This window comes from Salvia splendens, chromosome 8 (assembly GCF_004379255.2).
Source record: "Salvia splendens isolate huo1 chromosome 8, SspV2, whole genome shotgun sequence".
NCBI lineage: Eukaryota > Viridiplantae > Streptophyta > Magnoliopsida > Lamiales > Lamiaceae > Salvia > Salvia splendens.
Window position 1 is genome coordinate 12,107,560 of NC_056039.1, and position 15,900 is coordinate 12,123,459.

At 33.5% G+C, this 15,900-nt stretch overlaps 1 protein-coding gene across 1 annotated transcript; it reads left to right on the plus strand.

Annotated features, from left to right (window-relative positions):
* The first annotated feature begins 381 nt into the window (after positions 1 to 381).
* LOC121743539 (probable N-acetyltransferase HLS1) lies at positions 382 to 2,615 on the plus strand. Its single transcript, XM_042136867.1, has 3 exons — positions 382 to 737; positions 1,108 to 1,250; positions 1,724 to 2,615. The coding sequence occupies exons 1-3, from the start codon at positions 519 to 521 to the stop codon at positions 2,565 to 2,567; spliced, it is 1,206 nt and encodes a 401-aa protein (XP_041992801.1). The 5' UTR covers positions 382 to 518; the 3' UTR covers positions 2,568 to 2,615.
* The last annotated feature ends 13,285 nt before the right edge of the window (positions 2,616 to 15,900 follow it).

Sequence of the window (15,900 nt, forward strand, 5' to 3'; positions counted from 1 at the left end):
TTATAGAATATATCACAGCACATAGATATATTGCTTTGAGATCAATCATTTTTTGTGAGTTAAATTTTCCCCTAGAAAGTGAATTAAAAGTTATGTGATGAGGAATCACTATTTTTTAATTAACACGTCATATCATTGTAAAGTATTTGATTTAAGCATAATATCCTTCATTATGTATGCCATTTATCCCAAAGAATTGAATTTTATATGAGGTTGAGATACACAATAACCAACAGAGAATCAAGAATGAAATTATTTAGCTTTTGAGTATTGCGATATGATTAAATACATATATAACATAAAATAGATTTTTTTTAAAAAATGATTTTTAGTGTGTGTGGAGTAAGAGTGAGTAGTAGTGTGGACCACTCATGCCTAATGACATGGCTTGGTGGCGGAGGAACTCCACCTCAACAAATCCATCCTCTATACTATATATAACTACTGTCTGCATATGAGACAAATCAAATAGTTTCTCTCTCCTATCTCTATCACACGTTAAAGCAGTCCTTCCGATCATGCCCTTCTCTAAAATAGCAGCCGAGAATTATGTGCCTAGCTCGGCCAAGAAGCCTCGGGTGGCGGTGAGGCCGTATGATGAATGGAGAGACAAGGCGGCTGTGGAGGAGCTCGAGCAACGGTGTGAGGTTGGGCAACCTGGGAAGCCCTCACTCGTAACCGACCTCATGGGAGATCCTATTGCTAGAGTCCGAAACTTTGTCTCACACATTATGCTGGTAATACTCTCTCTGTTCGACATTATTTGTCAATACCCGTCACACTTACTTTTTACTACTTTTGGTAATTGACCTCTCATATTCATAAAATATAAAATATGATTCACATTGCACTAACTTTTTCAACGCACTTTCCATTAAATTTTTTAAAACCCGTGTCGGCTTAAAATTGGAAATTTTCATTATATTTTTGTGGTCCCTTTTTTTATCTCATGTTATATATGAAAAAGTACTACTCTCACATTAATACCTAGTCATAAAAATAACCTACATGGTTTACGTGGTGGTTCAGCACATCGTTTGGCCTTGGAAAACCAAAAAAATGTGAAAATAGAAAAATTAATGTTGGATAAATATATGTTTTATATAGGTGGTAGAATATGGTGATGGGAGGGAAATAGTTGGGGTGATAAGAGGGTGCATAAAAACGGCGACGAGTGGAAAGAAAAGCTCATCTCCAATCTATGTGAAATTGGCTTACATTCTTGGATTAAGGGTTTCATCCACACACAGGTCTGTCAACCTCTTTTCCCCCATGCAAATTATTTATTTATCTACAAATTAAGATAATTATTGTGTGATCTCATTTTATTTTTTATTTAATGATAATTGTATGTGCCCCATGCATTTGTTACTATTTTGTTTTCCTCTTTTGTTTTATTTTGATGAATGCACGTACATGATTTGACGGAAATCTAAATATGTAATTTGCATGTTTTAATTAATTTTTGTATATTGGGGTGGGAAGTTCATTATCCAATTAATTACATATAAATCCAAATATATTTAAACATATTCCTGCACTACTTTAGGTTTAGATGTGACGTGACTTGCATATGTACTTCCAAATTCATAAAGTTTTACTATACATAACGACATCTGAATTATTAATTCAATACCTTGTCCTCTTCTTTTGTTTCTCAACTAATTAAATAATTAATTATACTTGAAGTGATGAATTATACTTCAATTTTTGTATGGCTCAGGAGACTTGGCATTGCCATAAAACTAGTCCAAGAATTGGAAGAGTGGTGCAAGAATAATGGAGCAGAATATGCCTATATGGCTACAGAATGCAGCAATCAAGCATCCTTGAATTTGTTCACTCAAAAATGCAATTATAAGAAATTTCGAAATCCAACAGTCCTCGTGCAGCCAGTTCATCTTCACCACAAGCCGTTGCCATCAGATATCACAATCGTACGAGTTCCTCCTGATCTGGCTGAATCTGTGTATCGTAAATTGTTTTCGATATCCGAATTCTTCCCTAAAGACATTGATCATTTACTAAGTAACAAACTCAATTTGGGCACATTCATAGCATTACCAAAGAAATTACTCCCAAATTGGGACCCGAACACTGGCGAATTTCCGGCTTCTTTCGCCATACTTAGTGTTTGGGACACAAAGGAAGTGTTTAGGTTAAGAGTGAAGGGAGTGTCGAGCCTAACACATGCTGCCTGCCTAGGAACTAGGGTTGTTGATGCAATGGCACCATGGCTTAAAATCCCATCAATTCCTAACATTTTCAAGAATTTTGGATTTTACTTCATGTACGGACTTCATATGGAGGGTCAGGATGGTCCCAAATTATTGAAAGCTTTGTGCAAAATGGCGCATAATATGGCTAGGAATGACTCTCGTTGTAGGGTCGTGGTGGCTGAAGTGGGCCAAAACGACCCTGTAAGAGAGGCCATTCCACATTGGAAGAAATTTTCATGGGATGAAGATATTTGGTGCATAAAGAGATTTGGACAAATCAATCAGGACTACCATGAGTTTCCAGTGTCGTCTTCTTCTCCTATATTTGTTGATCCACGTGATTTATAGATTTAATGTTGGGGATGTATAGGTGTGTCTTAATCTTTTTTTTTCTTATTCTTTTTGTTTCAAATTGTACACAATCAATCATATCAAGTTCAATTAAATGAAAATAAGAATAAATTAAGCTTTAACTATTACTTGTTTCATAAAATAAATGAAATGTCAATAACAAATTTTGAGATATTAAAATCAAATTAAAATTTGATTGACATCAAAGATACATCCCCAAAAATACTCATGATCGAAGGACAGAAACTGGTTTAATATATATAGTCATATACTACCTTCATCCCACAATAGGACTCACATTTGGTGCGGATATGGATTTTAAGAAACGTAAGGAAAATGGATTGAATAAGTTAGTGAACTATGAGTCCTACTTATATATATATTATTTTATAATAAAATATGAGTGAAATAAGTTGATGGAATATGAGGTCTACTTACCATTTATGATAAATATAAAATGTGTCTCCTATTGTGGAACCGACCGAAATGACAAAATGTGACTATTACTGTGGTACTAAGATAGTGCTACTATAATTTAATTTGTTATAATCATAGATCACATAAAGATCAACCGTCCAAAATAGATCATAGTTCAATTCCTACACTGCAATTTATATATATATATATATATATATATATATATAAATCACCTTCTATATCCGAGTATGTATAATTGCAGACTAGTTCAAAATGAGAATATGAGATGAACATATGAGTACGATATGATATATCACATCATTCAATAATGAAATGATATGCGAGGAGGGTCTTCATGTCGAAGAACCTCTAAGATTTGTATAATGAATTTTAATGTGATCATGTGATCGATAGTGATTCCGTACCAATACAAATCGAAAGATGATTCTTGAAAAATAATTCTAACATGAACAAAAAAAACACATCATTTAATAGCATATGTACATATATACGGTCCTAAATGGTGACTATTAGTGTGGTCCGGCCTTTGTCCAACATATTAAGGACAAAATATTAAATATAGGGTCATTTCATAACAAGCAGATGTAACTTGTTGAGGAAAAAGTATCCACATGATTTCTTCTTATCATCAAATCCTCAAATTGGGATCTTGTCTCCCAATTAAACTTTGTCTCTCTGCATGATTTTCATTACTAGCTAACTATAAAAAAATTAAGTACTATATTACTCACTATACCATCCTTCTTGGAAGAATGCCACGTACACACAAACAATTAACCCTTTAATTGATGATTTCAAGATGAATTGGTCATTTTGATTTCATCTCAATTTGGCTAGGCCACAATTTAATTAAGTTTAATTTCCAAAATCACATATCTATAAGAAAACTTATATCAGCTAGGAAATTGTATAATGTGCATGCATGTGTCTCTGTCAGTGCAGTGCCTCCATGGTTTATGAAACGATTGCTACACTTAGCATTTTTAATATTTTATTAGAACATCCACATTGTAGTCGTAATATATCAGCCTTAACCCTACTTTGCGACTGTCAAATCCAGCCTTAACATCTGCAATACAATTGATCTCATTCCCATCTCAATGTCAATTATTCATTTTCACAACTATATTATTTTTAGAAAAAAAAAATGAGAGAGAAATTACTTTATACTACTATTACTTTAATATGGAACATCACAATAATATAAATCTACCTTAATAGCATGGGATAAAAGCTTTAAACCTACAAAATTCATAATTTTTAAAAACTCATCGATAGGATAATTCAAAATTTCACTTTTATTATAAGGATGAATTCAATTTTATTCAACTACTTTCCAGAGTTGAAGTTCTGTCTCTTTTCTTGTCGATTCCAAAACTATTTGATAAGTTTTACCCACTCAAAGATTAAACGACGATTACATGAAAAGAAAATTTAATAACAAATCAGAAGATCTCGATAGAGTATTCTTGTGATTTTTAGGGTGTGATATTTAAGTTCACAAAATAAGTTTTAATTCCCTAAAAATACTACTTTCGTAAGTGTACAGACGGTGCAATGTAGTACGAAGGGTATTGAATTTATATGGAGGAGATTAATTGCTAAAACTATTAAATCTATAACTAAAAAGCAGTGAATTTGTGGTTTTAAAGGTTTGGACAAACGACTCAAGCAAATAGATTGAAAAGGTAAACCTGAGATTAACACAATAAATGGGATTATGGGAACTACTCCTAAATTGGTTTGGATTTATTTTTCACATGACTCCTATTTCAATTACTTTTCCCGTGCTTTTAGGGATCGTGTTGATTTTACACTCGCTTGGAGCTGAACACTGATCGAGTATTTATACACCTAGGATAGGCGGATAACGTCTCCTAGACTCTACTCACTAACATATCACCCTTACAAGACGCATAGTAGTCTTTAAATTAGCTTCTATCACAGTTCAATACAAAAGATCCACTTGTGGTTTATCCCCTAATCGGTTCTAGCTCGAAAGTTCCTTATCCATGTTTGCCCTTTATTCTAAGTTAAAGATACATTAGAATTAAGGAAATTCTCAAATTAAGTTTTCCTACTAAACTCAACACAGATAAAAATAATCACCAAAGGTAAAAACTAATAAGCATTGGAAATCATAAAAGTTCAATTAAACGAGTTCATGTTCAATAACTGACAAACACATATTTTGCATGTTTTTAAGGACTAGATTTGACTAGTTTTAAATGTCAATCATGCAAATTATGTTCTTAAATTGCATATGTTATACATTTGGTATTTTTGACGTGTTTGTTGATAAATGATAGAAAAAGATAGAAAAAGGTGAAAAAAGGCCAAAATGCAGCAGCCTCTGTTCGAGCCCATTCTGGAAGCGATTTTGAAGTCCAATCAGTGCCTACTAGATACCAGTCTCTTCGTCTTCGAAAGAACTTCGCGTGGATACCTTAAACATCTAAATCGGAGTTCTGTGGAGAAAGTTATGGCCATTTTACAAACATCGCGCAGTGCAGTCAAAATCTGGCGGAAATTAGGCGGAAATTCACGGAAGAAAAGAAATTATTATATTGTGAAGTCAAATCTCTCCTATTTCTTATAGGGCACGAAATTTATCAAAAATAAACCTTTTTCCAGCCTATAAATACCTTTGAACCTAATTCATAATCTTTATCTCAGAGCCTCCAATCCTTCTCACTCTCTGCACTTCTTCCATTCCATATTCCACCCTTAAATTCATCCATCTTCCATTGGAGCGGAGCTCTGCAGATCCAGGCAAGAAAAGACTGAAGATTGAAGATTCAACATTGGGTTTTATCAATTTCTTTCATGTCTTATACTTTTATTTTTGTTTTTACTACTTGTCTATGAGTAGTTAAACATCATTTGTAGTTTTTTTGGTGAAAACTATCATGATTATGTTTTGATTTATTAAATTAAACCTTTTTCTAGCTCTTGTAATTATTTTGCTTGTTCTTGTGCTTTTATTGTTCTTTTGTCTGGCCAACTTTAGAACTATGTCCGTCTAACTAGATTAATCGAGAGATAGCTAGTTTTACGTGGTAAAAGGAACGAGTACAACACATAGGTTTACTACTAGATAAGTGCACTCGAGAGAGGTTTGAGTCTTAGGAACTTAAGGAGTTAGAATCTAATCTATTGGAAGGAGACTTTGATAGTTAGAGTCTAATCTACTAGATAAGTGCACTCGAGAGAGGGCTTATCTGAAAATCGCGACTTTCCATAAAGGTAAAGGTTCTCTGAGATTAATCATCACTAGGTCGTAGTAGTTGGATCCTAAAACTCTACTTTCTTTAGCCTGCTTTGTATTATTTTGTTTCTATACGTTTTTTATATATTTTTTCTCTAGTTTAATCTTACTAAAACCCAAAACTACATGTCTCTAGATAGTATATGACGCTTAGTATATGATAGCCAGTTGCAATCTTATTCCCTGTGTTTGATATTCCGGTACTGACCTTTAGCTATACTAGTTCTACCCTGTATGCTTGCAGGTATTTTTAGTGCTAATAAATAGTGCATCAATAACCCTACTACAAATTAGGAGAAGCTCTAGCCACTCATGGTGGTCACAATAACAAGGAAATAAGCTAAAGATACCATGGAGGACAAGGCTTGGGTGGATGAAGCTTCAATCTTGCTCTCATTCTTTAAAGTGTGGTTTGCAAGCTCAATTCTCTCACCAAAATATGTTCCAGTTGCCAAAAGTTCCTTTGGGAGTGTGCCATACCTATTTAAATAGTTAGGACTTGAATAACAGGCTCAGACACGTTTTTCTCGATTGGGCATTTTTTGGATCAGAAAACACTTGACGGCGTTTCGGTTCACAAACGCTCTGGTCGCGCGGTTTTCCACTTCAATGCACATTTTTCGTAAAACAACCATATCTTATTTTATCGGACTTCGATTGAGGTGTGCGAGGTATCCACGCAAAACTCTTTCGAAGATGAATGCAATGGTGGCCTTGTAGGAGCATTTGAAATTAATCTTGCCATGTTGATTACTTGTTTAGATTCAGACATTTTTTCTTTTCCTATTCTCTCTTAGAGCTCGGTTTTTGTCCTACAATATATCAAACTGAGTCTGTCTTCACCTTTTTTTTATAAGCCAAAACTCTCAAACTGCAAAAGTGGTGAGGGAGAGCACAAGATAGTACCAATCCAACAACACACAAATGACATCACAACAACCATAGAGCTGACAAGAAGATAAGACAATAAGAGTCAAAGCCAAAGGAGAACAAGCCAAACACTAACCGGCAACACCAACGCAGCTAGCACCCAAGAACCGCTCGAAATCACAACAGACACCAAACAAGAGAAGAACCAAACACTTCCCCAACAAGTCATCCCTTGCCCACCTTTTTATATCCTCAAAGTTTTCCATAACATGTCCTGGTGAGAATGCAATAAATGACTACAATTTGATTCATACCAAAGTTTTGGAACATCACGTAGAATTGTGGCGAGCCATCTTCGATTTTTTAGAAAATCATCAATAATATATTTAACTAACCCTAGAAATCACATGTTGGGATTTATGTGATATATTTGCATTCTAAGTATGCAATTAACTATTTAATATGAGGTCAATTAATTCAGTAATCGCCAAAATAAATTCTTTTTGGTGAAGTTATTTGAATTTGCTAGTCTTCTTCTGCTAAACCAACAACGGGTTGATCGACTCCACCGGCGATCCAAATTAATGCCACCAAAAAATACCGTTTCTCAGTCCTCTGACCCAATGTAGATATCATTTCCACGCCATCTAATTTTCTCCATGACGTCGAATATACCATTTAGTCTATTTTTTATTATTTGAAATAGTTAGTCATATCTTTTATATTGTTAGAATTTGATTCGATTTTATTTGTTTAGATTTATTTTCATATTTTTTGTATCTTGATTTGTTTTAAATATGTGTAAAATATTTTATTATGATTAAATAGATTGAATTAAATAAAATCTTTATCATTCTCGTCAATCTCTCTCCTCCAACACGCCATTTTCTCTTCTCCTCAGTTATCTCTCTCAAATATTTCTCCAATACCCTCAGATCCTACAGTAGCGTCTCCATAAAAGAGAAACGAAGAAATCAAAAAATTATAATAATAAAGAATGGGAGAGAAATACATATAAAATATTGTTGTTGATGAAAAAATGGAGAAGACTTCGATAAGAAATTTGGAATAAAATTTGAACAAAGAAAAAAGAGAGCTGGTGATATCCGCATAAAAGTTTTGGGCTTCAGTAATTGGTTGGGATTTAATTTGGGCTTCAATAAATGAGTTTTTAATATTTTAAATTATTGTTTTTTTTTCTTTTTGCAAAAATTCAAATATTATTAAGCTATATAAATGTATTATTTCACAATCCATTTTTTGATTTATGCTCATGCTATTTTTATTTTATTATTTTGAAATTTTGATGTCAGAGAAATTCTATCTATTTCCTACAGTACTAAACTGACAATATATCTGAGTCATATATATTTACATATAACACAGGAGAAACGTAATTATATAAATATTAATATAGGAAAATAAGATGACTCTACTATAAATTAATAGAAGAAAAAACATGTAGAAAAGAAACTAGAAAAAGGGGCATTCCGAGAATTGAACATAAATTTTGTTTTGAACTAAATCTTGAATTCATTTATAATTATTTTCATAATAACCGTACGTGCGTATATAATCACTAACATCCACTGATTATTGTATGACTGTCCTAATCAGGCAACTTCTGTTTTTTGTAGTTGTAAACTTGTAATCATGTCTGAGTGACTAATGTATTTATCATTTTCAAAGTGTGTCTCGACTTTACAAAATATTTGCATTTCCTAATTATTACTTTAATAACTATAAATCTCATCATCTAATTACGATTTAATTTTATATCAATATACAACTATTTTGAAATAAATACGCATTGCATGAGTGAAATATTAGTTATTACTAATGAAAAGAATAAATTTTATGCATATGTAGTGTAGAGCAGATTAAAGGGCCAATCTCTCATTTTGGAAGAGGGTATTTGTTAACAGCCATGAGTTATAAATTTGTAAGTAGGAATCAGAATTTTTGACGTGAACTGATACGTGTGTAATAATGGAGTCAGGAGAGGAACATATATATACATCTATATCTATACATATATAAAATGGAATTTTTGGCGAAATAATAAGAATGGCATTGTAATTTTAATACAATTAAAGAAATGAAAGTGTTTTATTTATTTTTGTAATAATTAGAGAAAGAGGAAGGAAAAATATAAATAATTTTTAATTTGAATTTAATATCCATGCAAGTAACAACTAATTTACTAATTTTAAAGAGTTTCAAATGGTACATTGAATGATTATTGTTACATCTTTTTAGCATGTGAAAGGTCTCTCATGAGTCATGAAGTTATTTAACGTTTTATGGAATTTTAAAGGGTTTAGAGTTAGGGCATATCTAATTAAGATTGAAATATAAGAATAAATTAAGCATCGCATGAAATATAAGAATCGCCTTTTAAAAATAAGATTTTCAATAGTGGAATGATGATTCCATAACTTTAAAATAAAACGAAACACATTAGTTTTCTCTTTAAAAAGACACTCAATAAACTAATAGTATTAATTATAAAAAAAATACACAATACATAAATCCTAAAAGTAAAAAGTAACAAGCCAAATGGTATTAATACGATATTTTATTTTACAAGTTGCATAATTTTATTAAATAAATTATATAATTAATATATTAATAGCTAAAAAAATGAATCGTGCATCGTATGGTGTGATACTAGTTATAATAATGTGTAGGGGTTTATACAAAATATATTTAATAAATTTATGATATTTCATTTTTAGTAAAATTTCAACTGCAGCATTGATTTGCTAGTCCCTTTCAGCAAATTAATGAGCCTAGTTTACTACCATTCATTTAAGCTGTAGGATATACAATAAATTCAAAACATGAAACTAAATATAGGCCAACAATTTCGTTTTTGGTTAAAAAACGTCCAGGTAAACATATGCATGCCACTTTTTCCTAAAAACTAATTTGTAGAACCATATAATTATAATACAAATAATCGAATCAAATCAAATCGAAACTTTTTAAACAAATGGCTTCCGAATAAATTGGAAATTACAATTCATCAAGATACTGCAGAATATACTTTTTAATACTACTATATGTAAACGGTGACATTAAAAATTATGAAAGTGAATTCAATACAAACATTAAAGAGGGGAAATCCAAATTATCAATTAGTATATCAATTACCCACCAATTAATTCAATAAAATCTTTTTTAATGTTTCAGAAAGGAATTCTTCAAGTGAATATGAGTGGCCATTTTTCTTCTTTCCCTTACTTTCATTTTGTTTAGTTTTTGTTATTTTTTGTCTGTTTTCGTTTGTATTTTTGCTTTTTTTTAAATATTAGTTTATGAGTTTAAGTTGAACTTTTATTTCAAATACTTCAATATATTTTGTTTACTTAAACTAATTTCTAAAGAAATTTGTGTCTTAATTAAACAAAATACTTTCATCCATCCACATAAAATTATCTCATTTAGGATAACACGAGTTATAATACACAATTGGTAAATTGTGACGGAAAAAAAAGAAAGATGTGGAAAAGTTAGAGGGAGAAATAGAAAAAGTGAATAAGTTATGAGAGAGGTGGAAAAATATTGGTTAGAATGTTCCCATAAATAGAAATGAGAGTATTTTGATGGACGAAACAAAATAGAAAAATGGACAATATTTATTAGATAAAGAAGCATTTAACTTAATTAAAAAGGCATAAAAAATTAAATGATATAAAAACACTAAAAAGTACATATAAATAGTTAAGAGTGTTAGTGGGTTGTGATATTGTTTTTTAAGTAATGGAGGTGATAAAAAGGGTTGAGATATATTCACTTCGTCCCTGAAGAGTATGCATTATTTCCTTTTTCGTTTATCCCTGAACAGTATGTATATTCCAATTTTGGAAACTATCTTCTCTCTAATGAGGTGGGACCCATTATCCACTAACAATACTTAAAAAACTTTTTCTATCCATCTATCTCTTACTTTACCAATAATGCATTAAAACCCGTGCCGAACCCGAAGTTCATACTTTTTGGGGTAGGAGTGTCACGACCGCATTTGCTAAGGATAGCGAAAGCGGGTAATCCGCGACTAATAAGAGAGATTAACGAAAAGGGGAAAGAAAAGGGATAGAACTCAAGGAACTTGTCAAAATGGCCAAATCGATTGATACCATAAAATAGAAGTCAAGTATTCAATTACATGGTCTCAGAAATAGAATAATCATCTCATCAACTAAATCAGAATTCACTTGTGAGACTTTGAAATTCTCACTTAACAAAAGTACAGCGGAATACTTCCTTACTAAACGACTTCGTGTATAAAGACACGAATCGTCAAAAGATCCACTTGATTAATTAATAACATCGACTCCGATCAATACTCATTCCTCTTGACGTTCAACCTGCATATTTAGAAATACATGCAGGGCTGAGTACAGGAGTACTCAGTGGACATGTGCCGAAAAGCAAAACATACATTATATAGTTGTCATCCATCAACAGTAACACACGGGGGTTTTCTTAAAAAGGCCCGAGCTTACTAAATTCTTTTGTTATCTTAAAAGTTCGTCTGCAGACTAAGTTCTTTAACTTCATACCATATCTGTAAGTCATGTACCGTGAAGGTGGCCACCTTGCACGGACACCATAGCCGGCCAACCCTCTTAGATGGCTCACGGCCGTTGTGCACAATATTCCGAATAGTATTTGCGGTCCTATTGGGAACCGAATGCGTTACATAGCTTTGGCGTCGCCAAAACCCTCGGCATATAGCCCCAACAGATAGGCCTCATAAATAAACATTTTTATGGCATGACAACAACTTGTAAAAATCATAGCTTCATATTGAGAAAAGATGATATTTCATAATTTCGCAAAGTATTTGATTTATATTCACACTAATGTGCTGGATATTAAAAGAAAGTCAACCTGATACGCTTATCTCCAAAACAATTCTCGTCTGGCCTGACTTGCCCTTGAATAATTTATCCTTTGAGAATAAATAGTGTAGCAGGCTAATTAGTACTTAAACTATTTCTACTTCACCATGTATGGTGATAAACAGTGTTCAATTTCTAAACCAGCATAATAATAAATAATACTACTAATAATAATTCTCTTTGGAATTAAAGGATATTCCTTTATTGGTATCGTTTTCGTAAAAATTTAAAAAAAAATTGTGCTCAAACATTTATTCATAGACAAAGGAGATACTATATATAATACTAGTATGATTTAAAATTGCTATTACATTACAAAAGTAGCTAAAAATATGGATCAAATTAACGCAACAAACTTCAAGCATCAGAAACATACATATATATAATTAATCACATTGTAGATTAATTAGCCCTAAGAGCATCCGCAGCGGTGAGTGGATACCCGTCCGTCCGTCCGTGCCAGCAGCGCGGCACCGCCTACTCGCCGCTGCGCTCTTGCCGCTGGCGCGGCGCTGCTCGATGCATCAAGCACGTCCGTGCCAGCGAGCAGCTGACGTGACGCGTTCTGATTGGCCAACGGCATTTCCATTGGAAATTCATTTTTTTAAAAAAAAATTGAAAATAATACCAAAAATTAAAAAATATATATATTTTCAGATTCCCAAAAATATGGCCGTTTTTTACGGTTTTTCTGGAATTTTTTTGATTTTTTTTTATTTTTTATTCTCAAAATTATCTATAAATACACACATTTATCATCCATTTTTCACATCAAATCATCTCCCATTCATCTCTCATTCATATTTTTTCATACAACTTATCTACATCTTCCTCTCTCACTCAAACCCTCTCAAATGGATTTCACCAATCTCATTGCGGAAGCAGAGCGCGAAGAACAAGAATACTATGAACAATATCGTGCCGCCTATGTCACCGCGAATACCGTCCCTCCTCCTCGACCAACTAGATCAACTCGCCGCTACATCCATCGTGACCGGGAGGGAGCCAACGAAAGGCTCGTTGCCGACTATTTTTTCGACCAGCCGCGGTTTCCGGAAGATTACTTTCGGTGTCGTTTTCGCATGTCAAAACGCTTGTTTATGCATATTGTCAACGCATTATCCGCCCGTGTTGAATACTTTCAAACAAGTACAGACGCAACCGGTCGGCAAAGTCTCTCGGCGTTGCAGAAGTGTACGTGTGCCATCCGACAACTTGCTACTGGGCAAACGGCTGACCTCTTCGACGAGTATTTGCATGTCGGTGAGTCAACTAGAATCCTTTGCCTTAAAAAATTTTGCGACGGTGTTCGTTCAACTTTCGGTGAGGAATTCATTCGGGCACCCACCATCGATGATTTCCAACGGTTGCTTCGTCTTCACGAAACAGTCCATGGTTTTCCCGGTATGCTTGGCAGCATTGACTGCATGCATTGGAGGTGGAAGAATTGCCCGACTGCTTGGAGGGGGCAACACTTAAGCGGCCACAAAGGCGGCGGCCCAACACTTATCCCTGAAGCGGTCGCCGACTACCGCCTATGGATTTGGCATCCATATTTTGATATTGCCGGATCCAACAACGACTTGAACGTGCTCTATTCTTCACCACTCTTCAATGATGTTTTGAATGGTGTAGCACCGGTGATCTAGTTCACCGTCAATGGAAATGCATACCACATGGGTTACTATCTTGCCGATGGTATCTACCCAAGGTGGTCGACTTTAGTGAAGACGCTCAGCAACCCGCAAGACCTGAGACGGGTTCTTTTTGCGCAGCGTCAAGATTCCGCTCGAAAAGACGTCGAAAGAGCTTTTGGGGTCCTTCAAGCCCTATTCAACATTCTGAAGGCCCCGTCTCGGCTGTGGTACTTGAAAAATATCGCCGACATTATGTACACGTGTATTATCTTGCACAACATGATTATAGCTGACGAAGGACCGATGGCGGCTAGCTTTAACGATGAGGATGAAGCCGGAAGCTCAACCGCGAGGTCTCCCCCACGCCGAGGTGTGCATACGACGGTGGGCGAGAGGATCGAAACAAGGAACACAATGCGCGATACCCGAGCCCACATTGAGCTACAAGAAGACCTAATCAAACACATTTAGGCAAAATTCGGCCACGAGTAGTGGGTTTTTTTAAAATTTTATGAATTTAATTATGTAATTTTTAATTTTTAGGATTTTAATTATATACTTTTTAATTTTTAGGATTTTAATTATGTAATTTTTAATTTTTTTAAATTTTAAATAGTATTCCGGATATTTTTAATGCATTTTAATTTTGTGGAAATGTTTTTATTTAAATTGAATAATAGAATGGTGGAACCCTTGAGTTTGTCCTTGCGGAAGAGCACGGATGTGGGTGTTGTGCTCTTCCCTAAGAGCAGGGAGTAAAAGTGGGTCCGGGCCCACATCCGTGCTCGTTGGCAAGAGCACAGATGGGGATGCTCTAATACCCAAAGTTTTGCTCGATGTGTAGCATGTTGGTAAGAAGATGTATATATTTAATTGACCAAATGTTATCAAATTTTAATTAGTCTTATAAAATTTGAAACAAAATATATAGTACTAATTTTTTTAAAAAAATCGTTACTAAGGAGTATTATTCTATGAAATCAAAATTATTTTTTTTTAAATAAAGATAGATAATAAGAGAAAGTAATTAATCGCCATAAATCTTTAAATTTAAGAAAATAATTTTCAAATCATCACCCTTGTCTTTGTCTAAAGACTTTGCTAGCCCAAATTTCACAGGGGCAATCCATGAATCCAGTTGCGTCCTAATTTGGAGCTATGAGGCAACTGTAGATTAATCTTGCCGACCAATAGCGCCTCAAATTTCATTATCTTAGACTATTTCCATCAATAACATTGGATGCAAGGTAACACATGAGAAGACAAAATAATAAAAATAAAAATAATTTTAAAATCAATTAATTCAACCTCCCTCATTGTTTGGTGTTATCTTGTCGATCCATACAAAAAGTGGGGGTCAAGTCCACATGTCTTCATTTTATTGGTTGAACATTAAAATGTTTTATTACTTTTATTTTTAAATTTTTTTTAATCAATGATTATTATTCTTCCAAAAAAATCATGTGGAGAGTAAGAGAGATAAAAGGGTAGAGAAGATGTTTCCATTTTAAGAAACGTTTCATTTTTAATAGGATAAATCCAAAAAGTAAACGTTTCATTTTTAATGGAACATGAGGAGGAGTATAATACTACATCTGTCCCACCATAAGCAACTCGTTTATTTTTGCAGCGTCTTGACTAAAGTGGGTCATTTCCTTTTTTGGTAAAAGTATAACACAATGACTCTTTCTTCACAAATTTTTATTGTATTCTCTCTCTTATTTAGTTCTATCCCCACTTAACTTTCTAAACATCATAATATGAATTATAATGCTAAATTATGAACACAACATGTCAATTTTAACTACTAAGTCCTAAAATCACAATTTTCACCGTAAACTATGAATTTAGTGCTAAATTGATATGTTTTGTTCATAATTTAGCATTAACATTCATTTTAACACTAAATTATACAGAAATCATATAAATTACCTTTAGGGGAAAACAATGGGACGAATTTGGGCAATTTTTTTAAGAATTAGACAAAAAGGGGGAATTTTGTTCGAAGGGTTTCACGAAAATGGGGAGTACGGGCGCAAAAACGCTTTGCTACTGTGCTTTCTGAGAATGCATAACTAGACCCACATTTTGTGAATGTGTATTTAGTTACACATTCTCCGAATACCAAGATAGTGTATAACACAACAGAAGTGGCTCATTCATCGAAGACAATTTCCAGATGGGACCATTTATAGAGTTTTGCCATA

Coding starts and splice junctions, on each gene's coding strand:
- LOC121743539 (XM_042136867.1), top strand. CDS start 519: ATGCCCTTCTCTAAAATAGCAGCCGAGAATTATGTGCCTAGCTCGGCC. Junction 738..1,107: donor TTGTCTCACACATTATGCTG/GTAATACTCTCT, acceptor TGTTTTATATAG/GTGGTAGAATATGGTGATGG. Junction 1,251..1,723: donor AGGGTTTCATCCACACACAG/GTCTGTCAACCT, acceptor TGTATGGCTCAG/GAGACTTGGCATTGCCATAA.